We start from the raw sequence: 27,831 nt of genomic DNA, 5'->3' as shown, positions 1-27,831 counted from the left end.
CATTCTGGGTCAACTGTGTGCAAGGCAAATGCCCTACCACTACGCCATCGCTCCGCCCCTGCAGTCTCTTTTTAAAAGGTACCAATATGAGCCGCAAATGGAATGTGTTAGCCTATAGCCATTCTCATTATTTTTGATACAGCTAGTCAACATAGTGGCAAATCTCAAGTGAGCATTACTATAATAAACGTACTTCAATCGGTTCAAAGTTGAACACACTTTTAAGTTATAAGGGAAGATTACCCTTAACCCTGATTAACAGCAGCTTCTACCCTATGGACTCCTCCAGTTTCTTTTATCATATTTTACCAGATAATCAACACTGCAAAATGACCAAAAGAGACATCCATATAGAATGTCCAATTACTTGGCAGTAAGCAACAGAAGTTGCTATTTCTATTACAAGAAAATTTAAGAAAACTTGGCAATGAAATAAAGTTGACATCTCAAGTTAGAGAACAGTCTACTTAATAAAACATGCTCATAAACTATAACCACTTGAAAATATAAAATTTAATTCACACTTCACATACAACATGATGAAACACAAAAACAAAATCAGATTTAATGGCAAACAGAGAAGCAAAGTGGGTACTGAAACAATAGTACAGTGAACAAACAGGCCATTTGCCTTGAATGCAGCTGATCTGGGTTTGACTCCCAGCATCCTATAAGGTCCCTCTTGTTCCACTAAGAGTGATATCTGAGCACAAAACCAGAAATAAGCCCCGTGCACTGCTGGGTGTGGCTTTAAAACAAGAACAATAACAGCAAAAAAAGAGGCCGGAGTAATGGCGCGGTGGTAGGGCGTTTGCCTTGCATGTTGGTGACCCAGGACAGACCTTGGTTTGATCCCCTGGCGTCCCATATGGTCCCCCAACTCAGGAGCGATTTCTAAGTGTACAGCAGGAGTAACCCCTGAGCATCACAGGGTGTGACACCCCCAAAAAAACAAACAAAAAAATTAGCAAAAAAATACTCCAAAAAAACAGAGAAAGCTATAGTGATAGTACAGTGTATAAGACATTTGCCTTGGACAAAGCCAACCCACATTTGATCCCTAGTGTCCAATATGGCCCTAGAGCCCTGTTAGGAGTGATCTCTGAGAGTAGAGTCAGGAGCACTGACAGGTGTTTGGCTAAAAAACAAAAACAACAAAAAAATAATAAGCAAAGTAACTGGGGATGAGGCTTAGTGGCAGAGCAGCTCTTTTAAAGAGAAAAGATTTTGGTTCTGATTCCCCAAAAAATAGACATCCCACACATACTCCAATTTCCCCTCAAATCCAAGACTGGTCGTGATCAAACTTTGTGATCAAATAAGCAAACCTCCTATGTAGCAAAACACATTACAAGCAGGGTCAGTGACTCAATTGAAAGTGGAATGTTGGGGCCGGGAAGGTGGCGCTAGAGGTAAGGTGTTTGCCTTGCAAGCGCTAGTGTAGGATGGACCATGGTTCGATCCCCTGGCATCCCATATGGTCCCCCCCAAGCAAGGAGCGACTTCTGAGCGTATAGCCAGGAGTAGCCCCTGAGCATTAAATGGGTGTGGCCCAAAAACCAAAAAAAAAAAAAAAAAAAAAAAAAAGAAAGTGGAATGTTAACATAACACCCTTAAAGTCAATGAGAAAAGTAACAGTTTAAATGATAGCCAGATTACAGAAAGAAAAAACAAATGGCTGCTTAATAGTCATTCCAACTCATAAGAAAGGAAAGGCAGGGCTGGAGCAATAGTAAAACTAGTAGGACATTTGTTTGCATGCTGAGAAGAGTTTGATTCTGGGTACCCCATATGTACTCAAGAATGCAAGAGTGATCACTGAGTAAAGAGACAGAAGTATATTCTAAGCACTACTGGATGTGGCCCCCAAACAAAAAACAACAACAAATAAAATCCAATTTAAAAGATGAAAGATATCAAACTGACAAAACTCCAGGAGTGATAGCACAGTGGTAGGGTGTTTGCTTTGCATGTGGCTGACCCAATGATGGACCTGGGCTTGATCCCAAGCATCCCATATATTCTCCCAAGCCAAGAGCGATTTCTGAGCGCATAGCCAGGAGTAACCCGAGTGTCACCGGGTGTGGCCCAATCCCTCCCAAACAGTTGATGCCATATATGTATTTTTTGTTTTTGACTTTATTGGGAGGGGAAGAAATCACCCGGCAGCATTCACAAATCCTGACAGGCGACAGGAACAATATGGAATGCTAGAAATCAAACCTGGGTCAGCTGTATGCAAGGCAAACACTCTACTCCCTGTGCTACCTCTCCAACCTCGTTGATGCCATATTTTGCCTTTCAAGCTATAAAGAAAATTTTAAGTATTATTAAATGTGTACACTGGCATTTAGCAGCTAGCTAAGGAAAACAATCAAACAGTAGGAATTAAATCATAATTGTTTACTTTTAATCACTCTTGAATTTTATCCTATTTATATTCTTATACATCTGCATGAAATTAGTATAAGGCTATTTATGATAGTGATGTCCTAGAAATATCAATATACTTACTTGTAAAAGGAAATCACCATACTGCTACTAAAGAAAGACAAATTCCATGTATTAAAATGAAAAACTTTCAATATGCTATTACTGAAAAACTAAGCAGGAAGACTTGCCCAAGACTTGCCCATTGTTTGGGCAAAAAAAGATGAAAGGAAATCACATATAAATCAGAATGTACTAAGAACACTGGAAGGTTATCTAAAAAACTGTAATAATACCTCAGAATAAAGCAAAGAAAGGAACACAGGAAGTTGGTAGATGAGGGAAGTGTAGAGGACACATTCTCTTGTATTTTATTCTTCTATGCTTCTCTTTATATTGAGACTATCTGAATATAATTTAGAAGAAATAAACATGTTGAGTTCTGAGGGTGAAAAAGACTGAGACAACTTCACATGTACAAATTAAACAATGTTTTTAATCTAAATGCTTTCAAGATCAAACCTGGTTAAGAGCAATAAAGTTAAACAAGATGAAGGAAGGATTTCCTCCAGAGAGAGCTAATTGACCTATCGCTCAAGATAAAGGAAAATCGAAAATCTGGCTAGAAATACAACTAACGAACTAATGCAGGTTCAGGTATTCAATCAATCAAGTCTGAGAACTTTCCATTAGAGAATGACTGTAGCACCTCCCTCCCCTTTGAGGTAACACCTGGCAATGCTTGAGGGGTGAGGGGGAGGGAGTCAGGCAGCCAGGTGGTGTTGGGGGTAAACCCTAAGGCTCCTGTATGCAAAGATATTCCAACCCTTTGAGCTATCTCCCCGGCTCTTGTCATCAACTTTTCAAAATTCAGTCTTGAGAGTTCAGCTAGCTCAAAGAACAGGAGTACAAGCTCTGCATTGGGAGCCCCATATTCAATCTCTAGCTCACATTGGGATCTCCTGCAGTGGAGCAGCAATTGAGCGCTACCAGGTGTGCTCCTCTGTCCTCCCCAAAGCTAATGACAAGGTCACCAAGTATAGGGCCAAGAAAGCAATCATTCCCACCACTTACAATGAATTGAGGGGCACATGTATACAAAACTAAAAATCATGACAAGTATTAGGATGGATGAACAATGTGGGTGCTGGACAAATAGCTGAGGGTCTAGAACACACGGTTTGCATATGAGAGAGACCTATATGGATTGGATCCTTGGTATAACCACCTAGTATCCTCAACACTATTGAGAGTGACCCCCTAAAAGTAAAGAAAAATTTTTTCATTCAATAAAATCTTTTTTTTTTTTAATTTAAAAAACAAAAAGATTGGGGCCGGAGAGAAAGCATGGAGGTAGGATGTTTGCCTTGCATGCAGGACGGTGGTTCAAAACCTGGCATCCAATATGGTCCCCTGAGCCTGCCAGGAGCGATTTCTGAGCGTAGAGCCAGGAGTAACCCGAGCGCTACCGGGTGTGACCCAAAAATCAAAATCAATACCAAAACAAAACAAAACAAAACAAAACAAAACAAAAAAACTCCAAAAGATCAATTACTTGGAAGGGACTCAACATTTAATAAGAGTAACTTTTAGTCTGTTAAAATTTTACTTCCAAATTTTATGGGAGTAGCACATTATAGATTTATTACAATTAGACATATCCTTATTTTCTGTGTAATTCACTAATATATATTGTTATCGATTCTAGCAGTCTGGCACGTAATACATAATATTTGTTGCCTGAGTAAATCATGAAAGTAAATATATATCGGAACATATGTCTCTAATATGTCAAAAAAGTTCAGTACTTTCATTGTACATGTTTTGAATTTCATTTAACCAAATTATTTTTGAATATAAGGCAAAAATAAACCAGTCTATTTTTTTATGCTGGAGAGCTGTCTTTTTTTTTTTTTTTGGTTTTTGGGTCTCACCCGGCAGCGCTCAGGGTTACTCCTGGCTCCACGCTCAGAAATTGCTCCTGGCAGGCTCAGGGGACCATATGGGATGCTGGGATTCAAACCGATGACCTTCTGCATGAAAGGCAAATGCCTTACCTTCATGTTATCTCTCCAGCCTGGAGAGCTGTCTTTTTATATCTAAGGCAACAGATTACAAAAAAGCAAACTGTTCATACATAAAGGTCTAAATATAGCCTTTGAGAGGGGCTAATGTTAAGCCTCAGGCATTACTCTGCATCTAAATGTTAGATTCTGCATAATTCTGTTCTTATTCCTCTTCTTATTCTATTCCTGCCCCCTGGATTAATTAACATATTGATGATTCCTAAACCCATTATCAACACTTACTGACAAGAGCCACTTCTAAACACCAATCCAGCCTTCTTTCTCAAACCTCTCTTCCATATAAGCTTCCTTTCCTTTACTTGTCAAGCAATGAAACCACCAAGGAAGCATCTCAGATTTCCTTCCTCACCATTAAGGTCCTGCTCCCAAATGGTAATCAAGTCCCAGGGCTGATGCTTCTGAGGGAGCTATTCCCAGGTTATTCCCACTTTTTATCAGCAAATTACTAGTTTAACAGCCACAGGTGCTTTCCCTGAAATCCACATCAAGTGGCAAGAATCAAGAGCACGGGCCGGAGCAGGAGAGATCAACGGCGTTTGCCTTGCAAGCAGCCGATCCAGGACCAAAGGTGGTTGGTTCGAATCCTGGTGTCCCATATGGTCCCCCGTGCCTGCCAGGAGCTGCTGTTTCTGAGCAGACAGCCAGGAGTAACTCCTGAGCACCGCTGGGTGTGGCCCAAAAAACAAAAAACAAAAAAAAAAAAAAAGAATCAAGAGCACCCTTGGGGCCAAAGTGATAGTATAGTGGGTAGGGAATTTGCTTTGCACTCAGCTTTCCCCACAGCCCCATTATCTTGGGGCCTTTGCAAAGATGTGAATGGTCTTGTTCTAAACAAACCATATGGCTGGCTTTATCTCACTTTTCAACTTTGTGCTCAAGTTTATTTGGCTCAAAAGTATTCAAGTCCATTACTTTTCCCAGTGCCAGGGTCTAACCTAGATTCTCACAATCTCCACTGTTCTAACTGTCCCACCTACCCAAGTACTTTTCACCATTTTATTTTTAGGGACTTGGAGACAGTTCCAAGGACTGGAGTGCATGATTCAATGGCTAGCGCTACTTGGTATCCCCCAGTATTGCAAGATGTGTCCTCTGAGCATTCCTCCAGGAATGAGCTGTGATCACCCCATAAATTCTTTTACACTTTTTAGTATTTGAACTATACCCAACCAGTGGTGCTCAGGAGCTACTTCAGTTCAATGCTCAGGGACCATTCCTGGTGGAGTTTGGGACACCATGCAGAGGCTGACAATTAAACTTTGGCCTCCCATATGCAAAACATATTCTCAGATTTATCAATCTCTCTACCACCCACCACCTATTTTTTCCTCTGTGTTTCCAGTCCACACAAACAGAAACTCAATGAAAACAGGAATTTTTTTGGGTCACTGATTTAACCCAACAAGTGTCTACAACACTGATTTGACTCTCAAGTGTCTGGAACACTAAATAGATTCTTAAAAAAATGCTCACAATATAAAGTTTAACCAAGAGAAGAGAGGAGGAAGAAGGAAAATAGGCTTGCCCTTCACCCCCATACCTAAGTGCTGAATCTGCAGCATGTGCTGCTGTTGTAGTGATGACCGGAGACTGGGCTCTGGTGGCGGAGACAGTAGCGACCACAGTAGGAGGGATGGTGTTAGAAGTGGTCACAGGCGGCCGAGACTACCAAAAAAACAAAAGAAATAATTTTAAACAAAAGCCATAGTAGTAAGATAAACATAAAAGTATGACTTGGGCCTCTAGTGTGTCCTGAGGATATCTCTTTTCAGGCAGACTGTCTTAAAACAAACAGTCAGAGCTACTCCAATTCTTACTTTGATTACATAGTGCACAATCCCCTTTTTTCCAAATATGACAGAGTTCAAAATTCTTAATGTTCAAACTGGGCTCTAGTCTTCTAGCTCTGGTATTCCAACAGGTCAGCAAAAAGTCCTAGTGCAGACAGATATAAAACCAACTGCTTCCCAAAGATGCACTCCTAGGTCTATGGTTCTAGGACCATAGATGCTAGGATGTAAAACAAAGATGCAGTAACCATATCTCCTGCCAATGAAAGACTCAGCATGAATTGGAGCTTTCTCAGTATTTTTCCCATTTCATTTGAAATCTGTAAGGTCATCACCAGTAAACAATTTCCTTGCAGGAGGACTTCACAGACTGATCTGCAATTGGTCCTCCATTCACCTGCATGTTCCCTTCTATTACCCAGAAAAGAAATAGGTAGGTGAGCAAACTTTGAGCCCAGAGAGATAGCACAGCAGTGTTTGCCTTGCAAGCAGCCGACCCAGGACCTAAGGTGGCTGGTTCGAATCCCGGTGCCCCATATGGTCCCCCATGCCTGCCAGGAGCTATTTCTGAGCCAACAGCCAGGAGTAACCCCTGAGCACGGCCAGGTGTGGCCCAAAAAAAAAAAAAAAAAAAAGTTGGTGAGCAAACTTTGTCAACTCTTGTCAAACTTTGTCACCCATTTCTTTGTTTTTCTTTTTGGGTCACACCCGGCAGCATTCAGGGGTTAATCCTGGCTCTATGCTCAGAAATCGCTCCTGGCAGGCTCAGGGGACCATATGGGATGCCGGGATTCGAACCACTGACCATATGCATGAAAGGCAAAAGCACTACCTCCATGCTATCTCTGCGGCCCCTTTGTCACCCATTTCTCATCTCCAGCCCTCCATGTTCCAACAGGTTATTGTGTCACACAAAAACTATCAGACTTCCTCCCTTACTAGTGGCTTCCTTTCCTTGTTTCTTTCTCCAACCCTTTATGTAAACTATAAGCAGTCTCCAAAACATGTTATTGGTTATCAAGATCTTCAATTTTAAATTGAAAGCTTAGAGATAGAGAAATGTGGTCCCCATGTCCAATCTACTCTCTTCCTCAGCCTTAAACCCATGTCTTATACCTAAGACCAAGCTGGCCCACAAAAGCATGAGTTATTCCTTTCTATAATTTAATTTCTCAAAGACATTTCCTTGGTAACACGTATTTTATTCAAATAATTAAATGGCTCCCTGTTCTGTATGAAACTATAGTTATACTCCATATCGTAAGAGTTCCAAATTTGGACTTGCCACAATAATCTTTAGTATTAGATTATTCTCCAGTAATATATAGGTCATGGTTCTGGATTCGGTTTTATTTTTTTGATTTTTGAGCCATACCTGGTGACGCTCAGGGGTTACTCCTGGCTATGCGCTAAGATATCGCTCCTAGGGGCCGGGAAGGTGGCGCTAGAGGTAAGGTGTCTGCCTTGCAAGCGCTAGCGTAGGATGGACCGCAGTTCGATCCCCCGGTGTCCCATATGGTCCCCCCAAGCCAGGGACAATTTCTGAGCGCATAGCCAGGAGTAACCCCTGAGCATCAAAATGGGTGTGGCCCAAAAACCAAAAAAAAAAAAAAAAAAAAAAAAGATATCGCTCCTGGCTTGGGGACCATATGGGAGGCCAGGGATCAAACCCAAGTCTGCCTTAGGTCAGTTGCGTGCAAGGCAAACACCCTACTGCTGTGCTATCACTCAGGTCCTAGTGTTTTTAAAAGACACGTTGAAAGGGATGAATCCTTTCTCAAAAAACAAACAAACAAAAACAACCACATAAAACATCTGGGCCCATAATCCCTATCCAAATTAGAAATCTATCCCTTCCAGTTGGGTCTTTACTAAACAAAGTATATAACTACTGTCTTCCTGACACTGTTCCTAATAATGTCCCCTTCACTTCCCTTACACACCCATCCAAAGGAAAAATTCATGTGTTAATGTAAGTAAGTCAATCTCCCCTATACCTTGGCAAACTAGACCTAAAGTCACTCGAGGATAAAGGGGTCTCACAATGCCTAGCAGAACATACAAAGCAGAGAAGGCATTTCACACTTGCTGACTGACTACCCACAAACTTGACATGCCTGGATTGGTTGGTGAATTATGTGCTGTACTGCTGGCTGAGCTGTAGCAGCATTTGGCAACTGAGAAGTCGGTCTCAGGACCGTGGTTACTTTAGAACTGGACATCACAGCAGCTGCCGCCGCACCTGGGAAAAAAAGCTTAATTAGTATCTGATAAATCGTTCAATTACTTTCCCTTGGAAAATCAGAATAATTTCTAACTCAGCCTGTCAGTATTCAGTACAAATTCTGTGTGTACTTCCCATTTCATCAAGCAGATAATGAAGATGAAAACATACACAAGAACTGACCGTTTAAATTGCTAACTTACATGGATTCACCAAGGCTAGTTTTAAATGAAAACTGGCTTGAAAGACCATTTTTTCTGAACTGAAGTACATAGCAGCAAAGCACACAGTGAATAGCCCAGCATGGGGCACTTCCCATCTCCATTTGAGCAGAGCTCCAGCAGCTGAGCAGATTGACAGTTCACCTGAACTGCCTGTGCACCACAAAGAAAGAAATGAGGCTTTGGGATTTCCAAAGAGTACTGTTATAGAACCATCCCTGGGCTATGAAGTGTTCACTGAGTAATGATCAACAGAGCCTGGTTTTAGATTTGTGGCTTGGATTTTGTTTTGGGTTACAACAGCCAGTGCTCTGGAGTTATTCCTGGCTTAGTACACAAATTTGGAGCCACAAACTGAGACTCCAGCGTTCCAAGCATGCACTATATAGGCCTTAGACCTCTTTCCCCAGCACACTGCCCTGATTTTGTCAATGACTTCACAGTCTCTGAAAGAATGTAATAATTTGCAATTAGGTAGTTGAGAAAACTATGATTACAAATGATTAGGACTTAATTGTAAGAGTAAGTTCTTATCATTCATCTTATTGGTTGAATTCTAACAACTCATTTAGTTCATCTTATTGTTACATAGTAAAAGAGATTTATTAGTAAATCATCATCTCTAAACTTTAAAAGTATTTAACAGGGTCAGGGGAATGGTTCAAGTGGCAAAGCACATGAATAGCAAGTCTGAGGCCCTGTGTTCGATCACTCCAGCCTTCCCAGCACAATCCAAGTCACTGAGAACCTAAACTCCCAAGTTGTGAGGCCTGTGACATCCAATCTAATACTATGAGTAATCATGGTCCCCTGAACAGTTGGGTAATGAATCTCTAAAAAACAGCATTGACACCAGGGATTTTGCTTTAGCAATAAAACGCATGGGGTAGGCCCTGGGTTCAATTCCTAGCACATACACAAATATGCACCCCCCTCAATAAAACCAACATTAAAGCCTATGGATTATTTGTTAAAATTTAAGACCATTTTTCAGACTAGCATACCAAATTTATACACAAACACACAGACTTGCAATGTAGCTACATTAAAAGCACTTTTTAGATTAGGCCAAAAATGCATGTTGGTCCACACTTATTTAAGCAGTTCTCCATCTCTCAAAAACTGATGTAGATGTCTTATGTTTCCATATTTTCCACAGAGCATATATTTGAGATTTCTATATTTGAGTGCTTGAAAATAAATTTTCTTTACCTCGAGGTAAATGAGAAGCTCCGATATGAAGAGGAGGCCCAGGTGCATTGCTCCGAATAATAGACATCTGTACATTTGTGGTCATGATATGATGCAGATTACTAGGATGTCCCTGCAGAAATGAAATATGCAATGTTACTATCATGATCTTGGTTTCAGCAATTGGTACTGAATTATTACTTCTAAGAAGTTAGCTGCCTCAAAATCTAGTGGGTTGATCCATTTCATTTTATTAAGTGGTTTTTGAGCATTACCCGGCAGTTCTCAGGCCTTACTCTCGGCTTTGTTGCATAGGTATCACTCCTGCTGAGGATCTGGGGTTGTGTATAGTGCTGGGGATTAACCTGGGTCTACTAGCACTACTAGTACCATCTCTCCAGCACATACAGTTGAACCTTTTAGTGTGTACCATACGAGCAATAATGCTTTGTTTTGTTTTGGGGCTATACCTGGGGTACTCGGGTGACACCTGGGTCTTCGCTCAGAAATCACTCCTAGCAGGCTTGGGGAACTTTATGGGATACTGAGAAATTGAACCCAGGTAGAACTTGTGCAAGACAAGCAACCTGCCTTCTGTACTATCACTCTACCCCAATAATTCAACTTTTGAAAAAATGACAAATAGGGGCATGACTCAATAGTGTAGTAAGGTGTTTGCCTTACACATGGCTGGCCCAAGTTCAATCCATGACATTCCATAAAGTCCCCAAGCACTACCAGGAGTAATTCCTGAGTGCAGAGCCAGGACTGACCTATACATCACTGGGTGTGGTGCCCAACCCTCCCCCCACAGAAAAGAGGACTATTGGGTGAGAAATGTACAGAGGATAGAATTCCTGCCATTCATGTTGCCAACTTAGGTTTGATTCCCTGAACTCAATATGATCCCCCAAAAAACAGGAGTGATGCCTGAGTGTGGAGCAAGGAGTAAGCCCTGAATACCACTGGGTGTGGCCCTAGCCTTTTCTGCCAAAATAGAAGAGAATATTGGCTTTATTTTAGGAAAAAAACAAAATCCAAAGCATACTTTAGAATACTTTGAAAATTGCTCTTTCCGTCTCCGGCAGCAGCGGCGAGAGGAGCCGCCACCATGTCCGCCCACCTGCAGTGGATGGTCGTTCACAACTGCTCCAGCTTCCTCATCAAGAGGAACAAGCAGACCTACAGCACCGAGCCCAACAACCTCAAGGCCCGCAACTCCTTCCACTACAACGGCCTCATCCACCGCAAGACGGTGGGCGTGGAGCCGGCTGCGGAAGGCAAAAGGCATCGTCGTGGTGATGAAACACAGATCCGGCTAGCGGAAGCCCGCTACCTCCTATGTGCAGACCACCATCAACAAGAATGCCAGGGCCACCCTCAGCAGTGTCCGCCACATGATCCACAAAAACAAGTACTGCCTGGACCTGTGCATGGCCACTATTCGTAGAGCCAGAGCCATCCAGCGCAGCCAGAAGCCCAAGGCGATGAAGAGGAAGCAGGCCCGCCCCACCAAGAGCTCCTGAATGCTCCCCCATCAATAAAGGTGTCAGCTGACTCCTCAAAAAAAAAAAAAAAAAAAAAAAAGGAATACTTTGAAAATCTATCAGCTTCCTCAACAACTAGCTGGTAAATCCCTAAAACAGTCTAGTTTGAGATAGTTTTTGTTTTTGGATTTTTGCACCACACCTGGTGGTACTCAGGGGTTACTCCTGGCTCTGAGCTTAGTAATCACTCCTAGCAGGTTTGCGGGACCACATGGGAAGCTGGGGATCAAATCCGGGTCCTTTCAGGATGAGCCATGTGCCAGGCAAATGTCCTACCACTGTGCTATTGCTCCAGCCCTGCGATAGTCATTTTCGTATTAATATTTCAAATTTTTTTTTTATCTTTGCCAAAAGTTTTTTTTTTTTTTTTTTTGTTTTTTGGGCCACACCCGGTAACGCCCAGGGGTTACTCCTGGCTATGCGCTCAGAAGTCGCTCCTGGCTTGGGGGACCATATGGGACGCCGGGGGATCGAACCGCGGTCCGTCCTAGGCTAGCGCAGGTAAGGCAGGCACCTTACCTCCAGCGCCACCGCCCGGCCCTATCTTTGCCAAAAGTTTATTTTCTACTCTTCCCACTTTTTCATCCTCTGCAACAATGCTTTCTTACAATATTGGATTTTTAATTATGTCAGTATCCAAGAGATACAGTCTTACCAGATTTTTTTTTTGGACCACACCTGGCAGCACTCAGGAGTTACTCCTGGCTCTGCGCTCAGAAATCGCTCCTGGCAGGCTCGGGGGACCATATGGGATGCCAGGAATCAAACTTGGGTCCATCCTGGGTCGGCCGTGTGCAAGGCAAATGCCCTACCACTGTGCTATAGCTCCGGCCCCTCTTACTAGATCTTTAATCCACTCCTAAAATGTTTTCAAAGAACATGCTTCTTGCATGCTCAAGCCAAGATTTGATCCCCAGCACTGTTTCACCCTTGAGTACAACTCTTACAAAGGAAGTTCCTTCTGCACATACTCCCAACCCAGAAAAATGCCAGAACTTCTCAAATTGAGTTCCAGTGCAATTATAGGGTAGTTAAGACAAAAAGTTAAAAGGGGGACTAGAGTGCCAGAGTGATAGATAGCACAGAGCATAGGGTGTTTGCCTTGCACTTAGCCATCCTGGGTTCAATTCCTGATATCCCATGTGATCCCCTGAATACAGAGCAATATGTAAGCACTGAATGCCATGGGGTATGGCCCCAAACCCAAAACAAAAAAAAGTGAAAAAGAAGACTGCGCCGGGCGGTGGCGCTGGAGGTAAGGTGCCTGCCTTGCCTGTGCTAGCCTAGGATGGACCGCGGTTCGATCCCCCGGCGTCCCATATGGTCCCCCAAGAAGCCAGGAGCAACTTCTGAGCGCATAGCCAGGAGTAACCCCTGAGCGTCACAGGGTGTGGCCCAAAAACCAAAAAAAAAAAAAAAAAATTGGGGTGTGTGTCAAGCAAGGCTTACCCCTGGCTCGTGCTCAGGAATCATTCCTGCTGGGGCTCAAGATGGATGTAACACAGGTCACCCACTTGCAAGGCAAATGCCTTACCTGTAACACAGGTCACCCACTTGCAAGGCAAATGCCTTACCTGCTTGCTGTTCTATCACTCCAGCTCCTCCTAGCAACCATTTTTCTATGTATACCAAGCAAATGGATTCACAGTTCCTGATGATCTCAGCAAGATACATCTGTACATTTATCACTGAGGTATTTAATGCATGCCAATGCATGGCTAAATGGCAAAGACCACCACACACATTGCCTTTTACTCCCTATAACCTTTGTCTTCTCTCAGACCTCATCTCTTTTTGCAGATCCCAATGACTCATTTTTCCTTAATCCAATACCCAATGTACTGCTGGCATTTAGTAATGAAAGATCAGCAGTTTGCTATCTTCATTCTGAAGATAGCAAATTAACAAAAAAAGTACCTGCTGTCCACTGATTGTTGCCACAGGAATAGCTGAAGCTTGAGGGATGCTACTCTCCATGGTAACAGTCACCTGCCCAGGAACCTTGGGAGGAAGTGACAAAGTGGAAGGTGGAGCAGGAGCAATGGGCCGGCTAGGCATGGTGGGTTTCGGGGGTGGCTGCAAACAGAAATTGACATGAAATAGATCAGTAGTTTTTCAGCAGTGATGTACTTTTATTCTACTTGTGGACTTCATTCAAAGCCTACAATCAATCTTGGTGATTACCAGGGAAGATCCTTACAGCTGATATCTTTTCCCTTAACAACACACTAAAGTACTAGCATTTACACTTGACAGATAAGCAAGCAAAATAAACAGTGATTGCCCTTTCAATTTTGGGCCCAAGTAACAAAAACACTTATCAATAGCTGAAACAATATCAGAAGGTAATACACAGGCATGATTCTCTGACAACCATCAAGTTTTAGAACATGATTAAAAGAAAATCTTAGGGGCCGGGAAGGTGGCGCTAGAGGTAAGGTGTCTGCCTTACAAGCGCTAGCCAAGGAACGGACCGCGGTTCGATCCCCCGGCATCCCATATGGTCCCCCCAAGCCAGGGGCGATTTCTGAGCGCATAGCCAGGAGTAACCCCTGAGCGTCAAACGGGTGTGGCCCAAAAACAAAAAAAAAAAAAAAAAAAGAAAGAAAATCTTAGTCTGGGGCCAAAGAGGTAGCACAGTGGTAGGGTGCTTGCCTTGCAAGCAGGTGACCCAGGACAGAACTCTGCTAAATTCCCGGCATCCCATATGGTCCCCCAAGCCAGGAGTGATTTCTGAGTGCACAGCCAGGAGTAGCCCGAGTGTCACCAGGTGTGACTCAAAATCCCAAAAACAAAAGAAAAGAAAAGAAAAGAAAAGAAAAGAAAAGAAAAGAAAATCTCAGTTTGGCCTGGAGAGAGAGTACAATAGGTAGGAAGCCTGCCTTTGATATGGCCAATCAGGGTTCGATCACCAGCATCCATATGGTCCCCCACGCACCTCCAGGAGTAACTCCTAAGCATCACAGGTGTGGCCCAAAAATAAACAAAAGAACACCTCACAGTATGTCACTTCTTGGTAAAAGTTGACTCAACATAACCAAAAAGTGTATAAAATTAATGTAAAAATTCTGTTATCCCACCTATACCGATGGCTAAAAATAGGCTCCTCAGAACATCTGTTATATCAGGGGTCTCAAACTCGAGGCCTGCAGGCAGTTTGCAGCCCTCCGTACAACATTTTGTGGCCCGCGGCCGGCCTTCAAATATCGCAGTATTTGCAATTATTCTCTTACCGAATAATCGCAATAAAAATTGCATTAGTAAGAAAAAAATCTCATTAAACATTCGCATACCCCGAGCAGTTCTGTTCGGGGTATGCAAATGTTTAATGTGATTTTTTACGATTTTTTTTCCTTACTAATGCGATTTTTTATTGCGAATATTTGGTAAGCAAAATCCCTTACGCGGCCCTGCCTCACCCTGACTTTGCCTCCTGCGGCCCCCAGGTAAATTGAGTTTGAGACCCCGGTGTTATATAGAAGAGATGAACTAACAATCATAAAGGTTATCAATAAGACTGTGGAAACTAGCAGAATTATTAGTCAGTCTTTAGTTGTGACTCAGTGTTACAACCTGAGCCTATTACCTTCATGAGTCCCTCCGAAAAAGAGAGTGGCACTGCTGGCGTCAGATGTGCTGGTGGAGTTGTCACTGTGACGGGGGTGCCTGAAGCAACGGCATGGTGTGTGGACAACATCTGCACCTGTGGGTAGGGTCTCACCACAACAGGCTCTTGCTTATCTTCACGAGACTGGAGGGAGCTGCTGGAACCCAGGTGCTCCCTGGCAGTGACTTCAGCATCGCGACCAGGTTCATCATTAACTAGAGAAGAGATTAAGGGTGAAATAAGAACCTTCCAACATGGACACAAAAGCGCATACAAACATAGTAGTAATAATAAGGTCTCACGCTTGATAAATTGGCCATTTCCCTGTGATGATTTCTTTTTTTTTTTTCTTTTATTTATTGATGGATTCATTGATTGGTTTTTGGGCTACAACCAGCGATGCTCAGGGGTTACTCCTCACTCTGCACTAAGAAAGTGCCCATGGCAGGCTGGGGGACCATATGGAAGCTGGGAATGGAAACAGGTCCCTCCCAGGTCGGCTGCACTCCAAGGCAAAACACCTTACTGCTGTGCTATCTCTCTGGCTCATTATGTTTTTTTTTTTTTGGTTTTTTTTTTTTTTTTGGTTTTTGGGCCACACCCTGCAGTGCTCAGGGGTCACTCTTGGCTGTCTGCTCAGAAATAGCTCCTGGCAGGCACGGGGGACCATATGGGACACCGGGATTCAAACCAACCATCTTTGGTCCTGAATCGGCTGCTTGCAAGGCAAACACCACTGTGCTACCTCTCCGTCGTTATGTTTTCTTAACAAAAAGAATTTGGACATCAGATTACCCTATAGGACACAGGACTTATTTTGAACATTGTAGTTTGCCCATGAATATGAACAAAAGACCTCACAATATGAGCTCAATATAGCTAAAAATAAGATATAAATGGGGCCGGGCGGTGGCGCTCGAGGTAAGGTGCCTGCCTTACCTGCGCTAGCCTAGGAGACGGACCGCGGTTCGATCCCCCGGCGTCCCATATGGTCCCCCAAGCCAGGAGCGACTTCTGAGCGCATAGCCAGAAGTAACCCCTGAGCGTCACCGGGTGTGGCCCAAAAACCAAAAAAAAAAAAAAAAAAAAAAGATATAAGACAATTCCATAAAAATATTTAAGGGGTCAGAGAGGTAGTATAGCAGACAGAATGCTTGTCTTGCATGCAGCTGACCTTGGTTCAATCTTCTGCACCATAAGGATCTCCCAAGCAATGCCAGAAATGACCTCTGGGCACAGAGCCAGAGTCCACTGCAAGGTAGACTCCAAAACAATGAAAGTGAAAAAGCACCAAGAAAAATTATCTAAGTGTGGGGCTGGAGTGATAGCATGGAGGTAGGGCGTTTGCCTTACATGCAGAAGGACAGTGGTTTAAATCCTGGCATCCCATATGGTCCCCCGAGCCCGTCAGGAGCTATTTCTGAGCATAGAGCCAGGAGTAACCCATGAGAGCTGCCAATGTGACAGACAAACAAACAAACAAACAAACAAAAACCAAAAAAATAAAAAATTATCTAAGTGCATAATTTGTATACAGATAGCCTAGGTTCTAGCCCCAGCATCACTGTGTAGGAGGTAGACCCGAACCATCTCCAGGTGTGTCCTTAGACAAACAATGAAAAGAAATTCCAAACATTAGAAAGATAATGAGACATATTTAGCATCTGGGAATTTAACTGGATCTCAAGTACCACCCTGAGTAATTCCTGAGCATCTGAGCACCACTAGGTATGATCTAAATAACAAAAAATGTAGTTAATGTGGTTAAACTCAGCAGTACTTGAAGGGTAGTCCTAAATCACAGACCTTGAAATAAAAACAAGAAGATATGGGCCAGAGCGCAGTTTGATCCCTGGCGTCCCATATGGTCCCCTGAGCCAGGAGTGATTTCTGAGCACATAGCCAGGAGTAACCCCTGAGCATCACAGGGTGTGGCCCAAAAACCAAAAACAAACAAAAAAAGAAGATATAGTACCCCGACAGAAAAGGTCAGAACTGTCAAACTGTACACCAGGGGTCTCAAACTCAATTTACCTGGGGGCCGCAGGAGGCAAAGTCGGGGTGATCCTTGAGTGCAAAGTCAGTAGTAAGCCTTGAACATTAGGGGGTGTGACCCAAACAACTAAAACAAAACAAAGCAAAAAAAGATTCCTCTAGGGCAGGGCCACAAAATGTTGTATGGAGGGCCGCAAACAGGCCTCGAGTTTGAGACCCCTGACTGGGAGTCTCATAGAACTAGCTATACCTGGAAAGTTCCTATCATGCTTCCATGAAGAAACTGCTCCAAAGAAGTCAAACAAAGCCAAGAATCTTAAGACACAGCTTATGCACTTAAGACACAACTCCTGGGCCGCGAGCCACGAGTTTGAGACCCCTGCTGTACACAAATTATGCATCTACATTTGTAATGGATATTAGTTCCCAAAGCATTTGATGATTTGAAGGGAAACAAACTGATCTTTCAGTTTCATAAAAATGTCACAAGCACTTTCTGGCTGTGCACTACCAGGTACAGGTTGGATGCAGCTGAAGCTAAGGAGTTCTCTTCCCTAAGCACAACCATAGGGGTATGCACTAGAACACTAGAACCAAGTCCCTGAGCACGGTCACAGGGGTTACACTAGAACTAAGAGTAAAGGGCAAAAGGTGGTGACTGAGGAGTGAGGGAATTGGGAATAGGAAATTATTTTTCACTCTATAGTTCTTTCTACCTTTTAAAATTTTACAACACAAGAACACATAGTCTATTTAAAAATTAAATTTTAAAAAAGTTGAGTGGGGAGCTGAAGCGATAGTACAGCAGTAAGGCATCTGCCTTGCATGCAGCTGACCTGGAGCGGACCTGGGTTCAATCCTCAGCATCCCATATGGTCCCCTAAGTTTGCCAGAAGCAATTCCTGAGTGCAGAGCCAAGAGTTCCAGAGGCACCCATGGTGGTGCTCAAGGAGCTCCCAGGCTGCACCCAACAATGCTTGGGGAGACCACGTGGCGCTGAAAATCAAACATGCCCTAATCACTGGAGTGCTTCCTGCCAGTTATTTTGAAATTGCTAAATGGAATTACTCATAAAAGTACTAGTTATTTTGTTTGTGGCCACACCCGGCGGTGCTCAGGGGTCACTCCTGGCTGTCTGCTCAGAAATAGCTCCTGGCAGGCACGGGGAACCATATGGGACACCGGGATTTGAACCAACCACCTTTGGTCCTGGATCAGCTGCTTGCAAGGCAAACGCCACTGTGCTATCTCTCCGGGCCCCAAAAGTACTAGTTTTTTTAAAAGATCATTGCATTGCTGGGCTTTTAGGTTATTTCCAAACTTTTACTTTTATTTGTTTTTGAACCACACCAGGGGTTTTCCTTGCTCTGCATTCAGAAATTACTCCTGGCAGGCTGGTCTGGGAACCATATTGGTGCCTGGGCTTGGACTTGGTTCAGCTGCAACCAGGCAAATGCCCTACCAACTGAGCTACGGCTCCGGCCCCTAAAACTTTTACTTTTTTTTTTATCAACAACACTGGGCCAACTAAATTACATGAGAGCAGAGTTCTGTAACCACAACATAATCATAATACATAGCACCTTCTTTCTGTTAAACTGACAAGTTCATTCTTTTATGACCACTACCCTTGCTCCCAATTCTATACTCCCTTCAAAGTACTGATCTGTTCATTGCAAAGTTTGTCTTCCCTGAAATTTCATGCAAATTCATGTGGTATTTTTTTTTTTTTTTGGTTTTTGGGCCACACCCCGTAACGCTCAGGGGTTACTCCTGGCTATGCGCTCAGAAGTCGCTCCTGGCTTGGGGGACCATATGGGACACCGGGGGATCGAACCGCGGTCCATCCTAGGCTAACGCTGGCAAGGCAGACACCTTACCTTTAGCGCCACCGCCTGGCCCGGTATTTTTTTTTTTATCTCTTTCTCTTTACTTTTTTTGCAGGGCCAGGGATTAAACTCAGCACTCAGACATTCGAGGTACGTGATCTACCACTTGGCCCTTCAGTAAAATAAATATATTACTCTCCGGGCCAGAGAAATAGCATGGTGGTAGGGAGTTGGCCTTGCATTCAGAAGGATGGTGGTTCGAATCCCGGCATCCCATATGGTTCCCCGAGCCTGCCAGGAGCGATTTCTGAGTGTAGAGCCAGGAGTAACCTGAGCCCTATGGGTGTGACCAAAAAAACCAGGCAGTACTCAGAGCCCACGAAGTACTAGGACCTAGTCTCCTGCATGCAAAGCATGTGCTCCAGATATTGAGAGCCCTAAAATATCTTGGAGGTTTACTCATATTGTGTAAACTAGCATTTCTCAGCCATGACCATGATCTCCTATAGGCCCTCTTGAATATTCCAGGAGAACCAGCAGTGAAAACTGGGTAAATGGGGGCACAGCCCAAAATGTCAGATGATAAACTGAGGGCACAGAAGAAAACAAGTATTTTTGGTTTTTGGGCACATCCAATGACACTCAGGGGTTACTCCTGGCTATGCACTTGTACGCAGGGGTGGGAGGGTGTGTCAAACCGCGGTCCATCCTAAGCTAGCATGTGTAAGGCAGATGCCCTACCAATTGCGCCACTGTTCCAGTCCCCAAGGTGTTTCTTTTTCTTGGTTTTTCTTAGCCACACCCAGCAGCTATTACTGGCTCTGTGCTCAGAAATTGCTCCTGTCAGGGTCAGAGGACCACATGGGATGTCAGGGATTGAACTCGGGTCTGTCCTGGGTCAGCCTTGAGCAAGGCAAACGCCCTTCTGCTGTGCTATCTCTCTGACGCCCAGGAAGATTGAAAGGGGAGAACAGTCAGTAAAAGGCTAAGGAACACCAGTGTAAACCACAACCACTTATTATATGGTTACACCAGATTTTAATTATCCTATTATAGTTGATAAAATTTAGCTACTTCCATTTCCACTAAAGTCTTTGCATGTGTATTTTCACTTACTTTGCATAAACACTTCTGGTAAGACTTCTTGGGGGTGTTTAATTCTGTAAGAAGTTCCAAACTGGATACCATTGTGATAGTACAGTGGATAGGGAATTTGCCTTGTAAGTAGGCAAACAGGTTTGATTCCTGGCATCCCATATGGTCGGTCCCCCTGAGCTCTTCGAGAAATAATTCCTGTGTGCAGAGCCAAGAATAAATCCTGAACTTAGCTGGGTATAGCCCCCAAAACAAAGAAAAGTTCCGAACTTTTCTCAAGTGTGAGTTTTCGCAGCTCCACAACCACGGACTGTCTGTTTAGTCTTCCTAAAAATCATGATTTGTCATGTGTATTTTTTTTTCCTTTTAGGCTTTTGGACCACATCGAATGGTGTTTAGAGTTTACTGCTGGCTCTGCGCTCAGAAAAATACTCCTGGCAGGCTCAAGGAACCATATTAGATGCCAGGGATCAAACCCAAGTCGCTGCATGCAAGGCAAATGCCTTACCCACTGTGCTATCACTCTGGCTCCAGTCCACTTAAATGTTGATGAAAATAATGTATCAAACATTCTATTTAGAACTGTTTTTTGTAAGTTAACCTAAGTGATTTTTGCTTAAGACCCATTCTCCAATGTTTTCTTTTAGCCTGCCTGTTACACTGGCAGGCTAGAGGGCAGAGGGTTATGGCAGGGAATGCACTTTGGGAACACTAGAAGAGGGAGATGGACACTGGTGGTAGGTCTGGCCTTGATACATCGTATGTCTGAAACCCAACTATAAAGAACTTCGTAAACCACAATGGCTGCAATAAAAAAAGAAATGTCGCTTTTATTTTTATGCCACACCTGGCAGCATTCAGGATATGCTCTCAGTTCAGTGCTTGGGGTCAACTGCTAGTGGTTCGGGGAGAGAATCTAAGCCTGAAAAAATATGCATGATACCAATTTGAGCTTTCAACTCCCCTTTTAGCAATTTTTCACTTTTATGCTTAGGTCCGTAATTACTTTCATTAAGACAAAGGTAAAGATAGATTCATTCCCACCCTATTCCCATGTATAAGTCTGATGTTCTACCTCTATTTTGTTGAAAGAAATTACCTATTAATGTGAAATTATGAATTATGAAATTATCCTATTTAATTACCTAAACACTTGTTAAAATTTAATTGACCATTAACAGGCATGTCTATTTCTGGATCCTATACTTTTCTCTCAATGGTCCCTATTTCTATCATTATGTAGATATTAGTCTTGGTGAACGTAGTTTTCACAAAAATCCGCAACTTTCTTCTTCTATGTCCTTTGGTTTCTCAATAAATTTTAGTTTCAGGCTATCAATTTTTATAGAACATTTGACAAGACTTTGATTAGAATGTCTTCAAATATGCCTTTACATTATCTAGGTTGTTAATTTTCTTCAGTAGTGTGTTACATGGTATTCTAACCCACATCTTACAGGTATCTTGTTAAATTTATCTGTACTTTTTTAATATTTTATATCACTATACATAGTTTAGAAATTTCAAGTGACATTCAGAAATGTACGTAACTATTTTGTACATTGAATTTGGAATCTACGACCATTACTAATTTCCCTTATTAGTTTTAGTAGCCATATAAGACGTTCTTTAGAAGCAGAGATATACAGGGATTAAGGTGTTTGCCTTGAATGCAGCTGACCCCAGTTTAATCTTCAGCACTATAAAAGTTCCCATGACTACCAGAGGAGAAATTGCTAAGCAGTAGACTGCTTAGACAGGAGACAGTGACATCTGAGATAAAACCTCCAGAAGAATAGATATTAGGCAAATATGTGACAAGAAGGCTGCAACAAAAGAAACAATATATAAAGTCCCAAGGGCAAGAAAACAGAAAGTTTTACCATCCATTTAGAAATCTGAATAAGCACCTTTCTTTTGGAGGGAGAAGTGTGTCACACCCAAGAGCGCTTAGAGGCTACTCCACATGCTCAAAGAACCATGTGGCATGTGGATCAAACCCAGGCCTCCTCCATTCAAAGCATTCGCTTTAAGTAGCTACAATTAAGCAGGGGCATAAAGAACCTTAAAGCAATTCTATGTCTAAAAGAAATAAAAAGGATTAGAAAATAAGTATTATTTTCATTTTGTAGTGTCTTCTTTCTACTTCAAATTATTCAAAGGAACAGTAGAACATTGAGTTTTTAGTAGTAGTTCTGCCTGTAAATATCAAGGCCAACAGTATCACCTAGTTGAGAAATGACCTAAAGCATTCAAATTGTAATTTAAACTAAGCTACATATATGTGTAATTTGACTCAACAATATACTCTCCCTATCTAATAAGCTCCTTAAAGGCAAGATTTAAACTGTACACACCTTTGCACTCCCTCAAACACTGTACCTCCGGGATCTTAATTAAATAAGAACACTTTAGCCAGAGAGATAGCACAGCAGTAGGTCGTTTGCCTTGCAAGCAGTCGATCCAGGATTGATGGTGGTTCGAATCCTGGAATTCCATATGGTCCCTTATGCCTGCCAAGAGGGATTTCTGAGCACAGAGCCAAGAGTAACTAGAGAGCAACCGGATGTGGCCCAACAACAAAAAGAATACTAAAGGGCTGGAGAGACAGCATGGAGGTAAGACTTTGCCTTGCAGGCAGAAGGTCAGTGGTTCTAATCCCAGCATCCCATATGGTCCTCCGAGCCTGCCAGGAGCGATTTCTGAGCATAGAGCCAGGAGTAACCCCAGAGCACTGCTAGGGCTAAAACCACAGCACAGCAGGCAGAGGGCTTGTGTTTGCCTTGCACACAGCTGACCTGGGTTCAATTCCTGGAGTCCCATATGGTCTTCCCGAGTCTGGCAATAGCAATTTCTCCCCCCCCCCTTTTTTTTGTGTGGGGGCCATGCCAGCAGCACTCAGGGGTTACTCCTGGCTCTGTGCTCAGATATCGCTCCTGTCAGGCTCAGGGGACTAGATGGGATGTCAGGGATTGAATCCGGGATTATCCTGAATTGGCCTCATGCAAGGCAAATGCCCTATTGCTGTGCTATCCCTACAAACCCTCCCCATAGCAATTTCTGAGTGCAGAACCAGTAGAGCACTTCTGAATGTGGCCTCAACATAAAAAGAAATAAAAAGTTCCTGGGACCAAAGAGATAGTCAACAGGCTCCTGTACATGCTTTACCAGCAGAAAGCCTGGGTTGGATCTTTGGAACACAGAATCACCCAGAACACATGTGCATGGAGCTAAAGGCAGATCCTGAACAATACTGGAGATAACCCCCCAAAACAAAAATTTTTAAATAAATTTTAAATAAATTTAAATTCCTTGTAGGACTCCTTAACTGTAAAGTTACATATACATAAAAATAGAAAGGAAAAAAACGGCTTCAAATTGGAATTGTGAAAATATTCTTTAAATTTAGTAACGTGGTATTTACTACAATCACAAATCTAAATCTCAAATTAGGAAAAAGAAGAAACCAGAATATTACAGATCTCACCTGTAGCGGCTGGGTTTATTAGTCCTGCAGAGCCACTGTTTGCAATCTGGGAAGAGGCCTGGCTTAGCCCAGTGGAAGGGGTTCCTAACCGAGGAAACTGTTGAGAACTCATTTCCACCTGCAGTGTGTACAGTTGAAAGGTTACTACTGAATTCAAGTATTATAATCAACAATGAAAACTAAAGCATTAAGTATCTATCACATTATCTTCTCTTGGAAAAAATCCAATAAGGCAGTAAGGCACTTGCTTTGCACCGGCCAACCCAGGTTTGATCCAGGAACCCCATACAGACCCATAAACCCACCCTGCGTGAGGGCAGAGCCAAGCTCTGAGCACTGCCGAGTGTGGCCGGAAAAAAAAAAAAAAGAAAACAATGACTTATTAGGAATCAGCAGCATTTACATAAATTTACAGAATTTATATAAATTCTGTAAGTTTTGAAGCGTACAGACTCAATTAGTACTAAATTATATGGAGTCTGGGGAAATACCGAACACAACAATTACGCCAACACTTGTAGCTAGCCAGACACACTCAAACCTGGAAAACACAAATGCAAATAAATGCATCTGTGCCAACTGTTCCTGGAAAAGGCTTTGTATGTCTCTTTCAAAGACTCCAGCCTTCCACGAGATGACAAAAAACTGTCACCAGTGTGGGTCATGGGTGTAACCCGGTATGTGTGTGTGTGTGGGGGGGGGGGAGTTAGGGACAGCAGAAGCGCCAATCTTAAGAACCAGAAACATCAAGATCGGACCCAGGGATGGAGAGAATAGGCAGCACAGCGGTAGGTCGTTTTGCCTTGCAAGAGGCCAACCCAGGACGGGCAGTGGTTCGAATCCGGGCATCCCATTTGGTTCCCCCCCTGAGCCAGCCAGGAGCAATTTCTGAGCGTAGAGCCAGGAGGAACCCGAGCATCACCGGGTGTGACCCAAAAACCAAAAACAAAACCAAAAAAAAAAAATCGGACCCCAAAAAGAACTCTGCAAAAGCACACACCTCCGCTGACCGACTCCTGGGCCCACGCCCCCTTTTTGAGTGAGAGCTTCACAGGACCCTGCTGGCTCAGGAGGGGCCCCCCAACTTTGCCCTCCTACCCCGAGCCAGCCAAGTTCTGCTTCAAGCTCTTTCTCCTTCGCCCTAAACCCCCAGGCCCTCCACCCCGCCAAAATGGAAAGAAAAAAAAAAAAACAAAAAAAACACAAGTTTTGCAGCCACTTGGCCTCCGGGTGCAATTTGGAGCAGCATCAGGAGGAGCTCCAAGGCAAGAGGGGAGTCTCTAACCAGGGTGCCCTCACCCGCATCTCCCGCTCCCATCTGTTTGGGGAGCCCCCGTGCAGTTGGCAGGGTCGTGGGTTGGTCTCTGCCGCTGTCCAGCCCAGCCCAGCCCGCCCGCCGAGCTCCCCCGCACCGCCCGGCGCAGCCGCCGCCACGCGCCACCACCCCACTCCCTCCGGCCCTCTTCCCCAGGACCTTGCCTGGACCGGCCCGCCCCCTCGCGCTCCCATTGGCCCAGCGCCGCCCTACGTCACTCACGAGCCCGCACCAATCAGCAACCGCGGTGGCGCTCTGAGCCCGCCCCAGCCTCCCGCCGGACGGCCAGCCAATCCGGCGCGAGCTTCTCCCGCGCCAAGCCCCACCCACCTGGAAGCTGAGCCAATGGCGGCGCGCGGGCGAGCCCCTCACGGCGAACGGAGCGTGGCTAGGGAAAGCCACGCCCCCTTCGGGGTCTGGAAAGCGGCGGGCGCAGGGCCCGGATGTGGAGAGTCACTTTAAACTGCTCCACAAGCCAAACTCCCCGGGCCGCCCGCCCGCCCGCGCCCGCTCGCTCGGGCTCCCCGGCAGCCGCGCCACTGGCCCGCCACGCCCCCACAGTCCCAGCCGTCCAGCCCGGCCCGGCGCCTCTTTTCTTCCTGCCAAGCGCCGCGCCCGGCGAGCGCAAGGAAAAGAGCCCGCGGGTGGGCGCTGCCAAGGCCCTGCCAGCCTGCGCGCCTTCCCCGGGGACGGACGCTGCAGCCCGGCCCGGCCGCCCCGCCCCGCCCCCTCGTCTTCCCCAGCACCCCGTCCCGCCATTACCTCGGGGTGCTGCGCCGAGTGGCCGCCGCGCTGCCTCGAGTTCCCTCGCTCGCTCCTTCGCGCGCGCCTCCCCGCTCACGGGGGCGCCGACGTCCTCGGGCTTCGGGCTCCGGGCTTCGGGCTCCCGACCCGCCGCCGCCGCCGCCGGGGCGCTCGAGCACTCTGCCCCCCACCCCTCGGCTCAGCGCCGCTGCTTCCGCCGCCGTAACGGAGCTCCTCTGTGATTGGCTAGCGAACGCCCCGCCCGCCTGCGCGGTAGCCAATCAGCGCTCAAGGGTGAGAGGAAAAAAGCAAACGGTCCCGCCCCTCGCCGCGGGCTCGCGAGGGCTTCTGGGAAATGTAGTCCCCGGCTGCCACGGAGGGGCGGGGCGGGGCGGGGCGTGTAGGGAGATACCCGGGAAGGGCCACACACACCTCTCGCCCTCTCTCTCTCTGCAGTCTAGAGTTAGTTTCGGCTTGTCTTTCTTTTTTTTTTTTTTTTTTTATTTTTTGGCCTCGTAAAGAGAGTGGTTTTTTTTTACACCCACACTTTGCTTCTTCTCACTGCACCGGCTTTCTTTCTTTCTTTCTTTCTTTTTTTTTTCCTCTTAGGGAAGCAGGCTCCGGAGAAGGCTGGGAATGCAAGGCCCAGAACTCCTGCAGGCCCGTGGTTTCGGTGAAGGGTTTTCTAAGCTCTCTGCAGCTTGTTGCACAAAGAAGAGAATGAGGGGATGTTGGAGGTGTTTGGTTGGGAAGGAAGGTAAGGGCTGGGGGATAAAACACCTGTGGAAGTCTGAACCGAAGCTGCCCATGCAAAATGTAGATCTGATCATTCAGTAGATGTGCCCCTCCTCCATTTCCAGATACTGCACTTAAGGGCTTCTTAGTTTGCGGGGTGCAGGGACGCGACTACTGGCAGTGGAGAGCACTTCAGATAACTAACCATTCATTGCCTAGGAAGTGGGGAGCTTATGGCAACTGGGAGAAACAAGAATGATTCTCAGATCTCTCTTCTTCCTCCAAGCATTTTGCAAACTTTAAAATTAGCCATTCATGCGACTGATAATACTTTAGCTTTGCCCTTTTTTTAGGGTACACTATTCCTTATTGGATTCTGCTCTTGACACCCTTCTCAACCTGGACTCCTTCTCCCCCCACCCCCCAGTAGTTCCCAAAGACACATTTTGATTTCACCTAGTGGTCCTTGCTTCCTCTGAGCTGGTCTCCTGCCACCGTTCCTATCTTGTCCTCTCTTTTCTCTCTTATCCATCTCTCCCTGTCCTGAATGCTGTTTTCTCTCTTTTCTCACAAATGCAGGCATATATTGATCTAATACATTTCCCCCCTCCTCATCGGGCTATGCTTAGGCAAAACTCCTGGCTCTGTACCCAGGAAACACTCTGGCGGTGGTGCTGGGGCTGGAGGCAGGAAGGTGGGGTATGCCAGGGATATGGGTTGTTGCTAATGGAACATCTGCCAATTGCATGCAAGGCAAACTTTCTACCCTTTATGTTACCGCTCCAGCCCCTGGCTTATTACTTACTATGCTTTACATATACTGCTTTAAACATTTTTTTGAAGGCTTGTGGCAAGTCTTCATGAACCAAATTGATCAACGCCATTTTTTTTTTACAACACATAGCTTTTTATTTTTAAGTAAAAAGCTTGTACATTGCTTTTTAGGCAAAATACGATTGCACACTATAGTATGGTGTTTGGTTTTAATTTGGGGCCACACTCAGCAGTACTTAAGGCTCTATCAGGGATCACTCTGGTGGTGTTCGGGGTCCACTATAGTGTTACAGGAATCTGTTTGGGGTCAGCCACATGACCAGGTTTTTTGGTTTTGTCCTGCACTTGAAAATGGTACAGAGAGAGTAGAAGGAGCACAATTATAAAAGCTCAAGCAGGCCAGAGAGATAGTATAAGGGTTTAGGCATATGCAAGGCATATGACCAACCCTGCCACAAAGTCCTCTTGTCATTGCTGAGGGTAGACCTAGAGGCCTAGAGCACAGCCAGCATGGCCCAGTTCTGCCCCGTACCCACTTGGCCCAAATACTGACACAGCTTCAGATCATTGCATTGAACCGCATGCCTGGTTGGCAGCTCAACTGGGGTCTTCCCGAGCACTGTTTGGGAAATAAATTAAATTGATTTTATTATTCTGTCTTGTCTTTGTTTGGAGGTCACTCTTGGCTGTGCTCAGGGCTTTGCATTCAATGATCATTTGCACTCTTGGCTCTGACTCAAGGATCACTTCTGGAAAATTT

At 44.7% G+C, this 27,831-nt stretch overlaps 1 protein-coding gene and 1 pseudogene across 2 annotated transcripts in view; one reads left to right on the top strand and one right to left on the bottom strand.

Moving 5' to 3' along the window:
* SAP130 (Sin3A associated protein 130) overlaps positions 1 to 25,706 on the bottom strand; it is a 71,146-nt gene extending 45,440 nt beyond the window's left edge. For both annotated transcript variants that reach the window (XM_049769297.1, XM_049769298.1), the window contains exons 1-7: positions 25,581 to 25,706; positions 23,504 to 23,621; positions 15,077 to 15,312; positions 13,408 to 13,566; positions 9,965 to 10,076; positions 8,425 to 8,549; positions 6,058 to 6,182 (exon numbers count right to left, since the gene is read on the bottom strand). In XM_049769297.1, the coding sequence (XP_049625254.1) occupies positions 6,058 to 6,182; positions 8,425 to 8,549; positions 9,965 to 10,076; positions 13,408 to 13,566; positions 15,077 to 15,312; positions 23,504 to 23,615 (869 nt within the window). In that variant the 5' untranslated portion in view covers positions 23,616 to 23,621; positions 25,581 to 25,706. The remainder of the gene's footprint in view (positions 1 to 6,057; positions 6,183 to 8,424; positions 8,550 to 9,964; positions 10,077 to 13,407; positions 13,567 to 15,076; positions 15,313 to 23,503; positions 23,622 to 25,580) is intronic.
* Positions 11,019 to 11,501, top strand: LOC126002101 (60S ribosomal protein L28-like; annotated as a pseudogene).
* Positions 25,707 to 27,831: the final 2,125 nt, after the last annotated feature.

The sequence above is a fragment of the Suncus etruscus genome, chromosome 2 (genome assembly GCF_024139225.1).
Source record: "Suncus etruscus isolate mSunEtr1 chromosome 2, mSunEtr1.pri.cur, whole genome shotgun sequence".
NCBI lineage: Eukaryota > Metazoa > Chordata > Mammalia > Eulipotyphla > Soricidae > Suncus > Suncus etruscus.
This window is presented reverse-complemented; position numbering and strand designations above follow the sequence as displayed.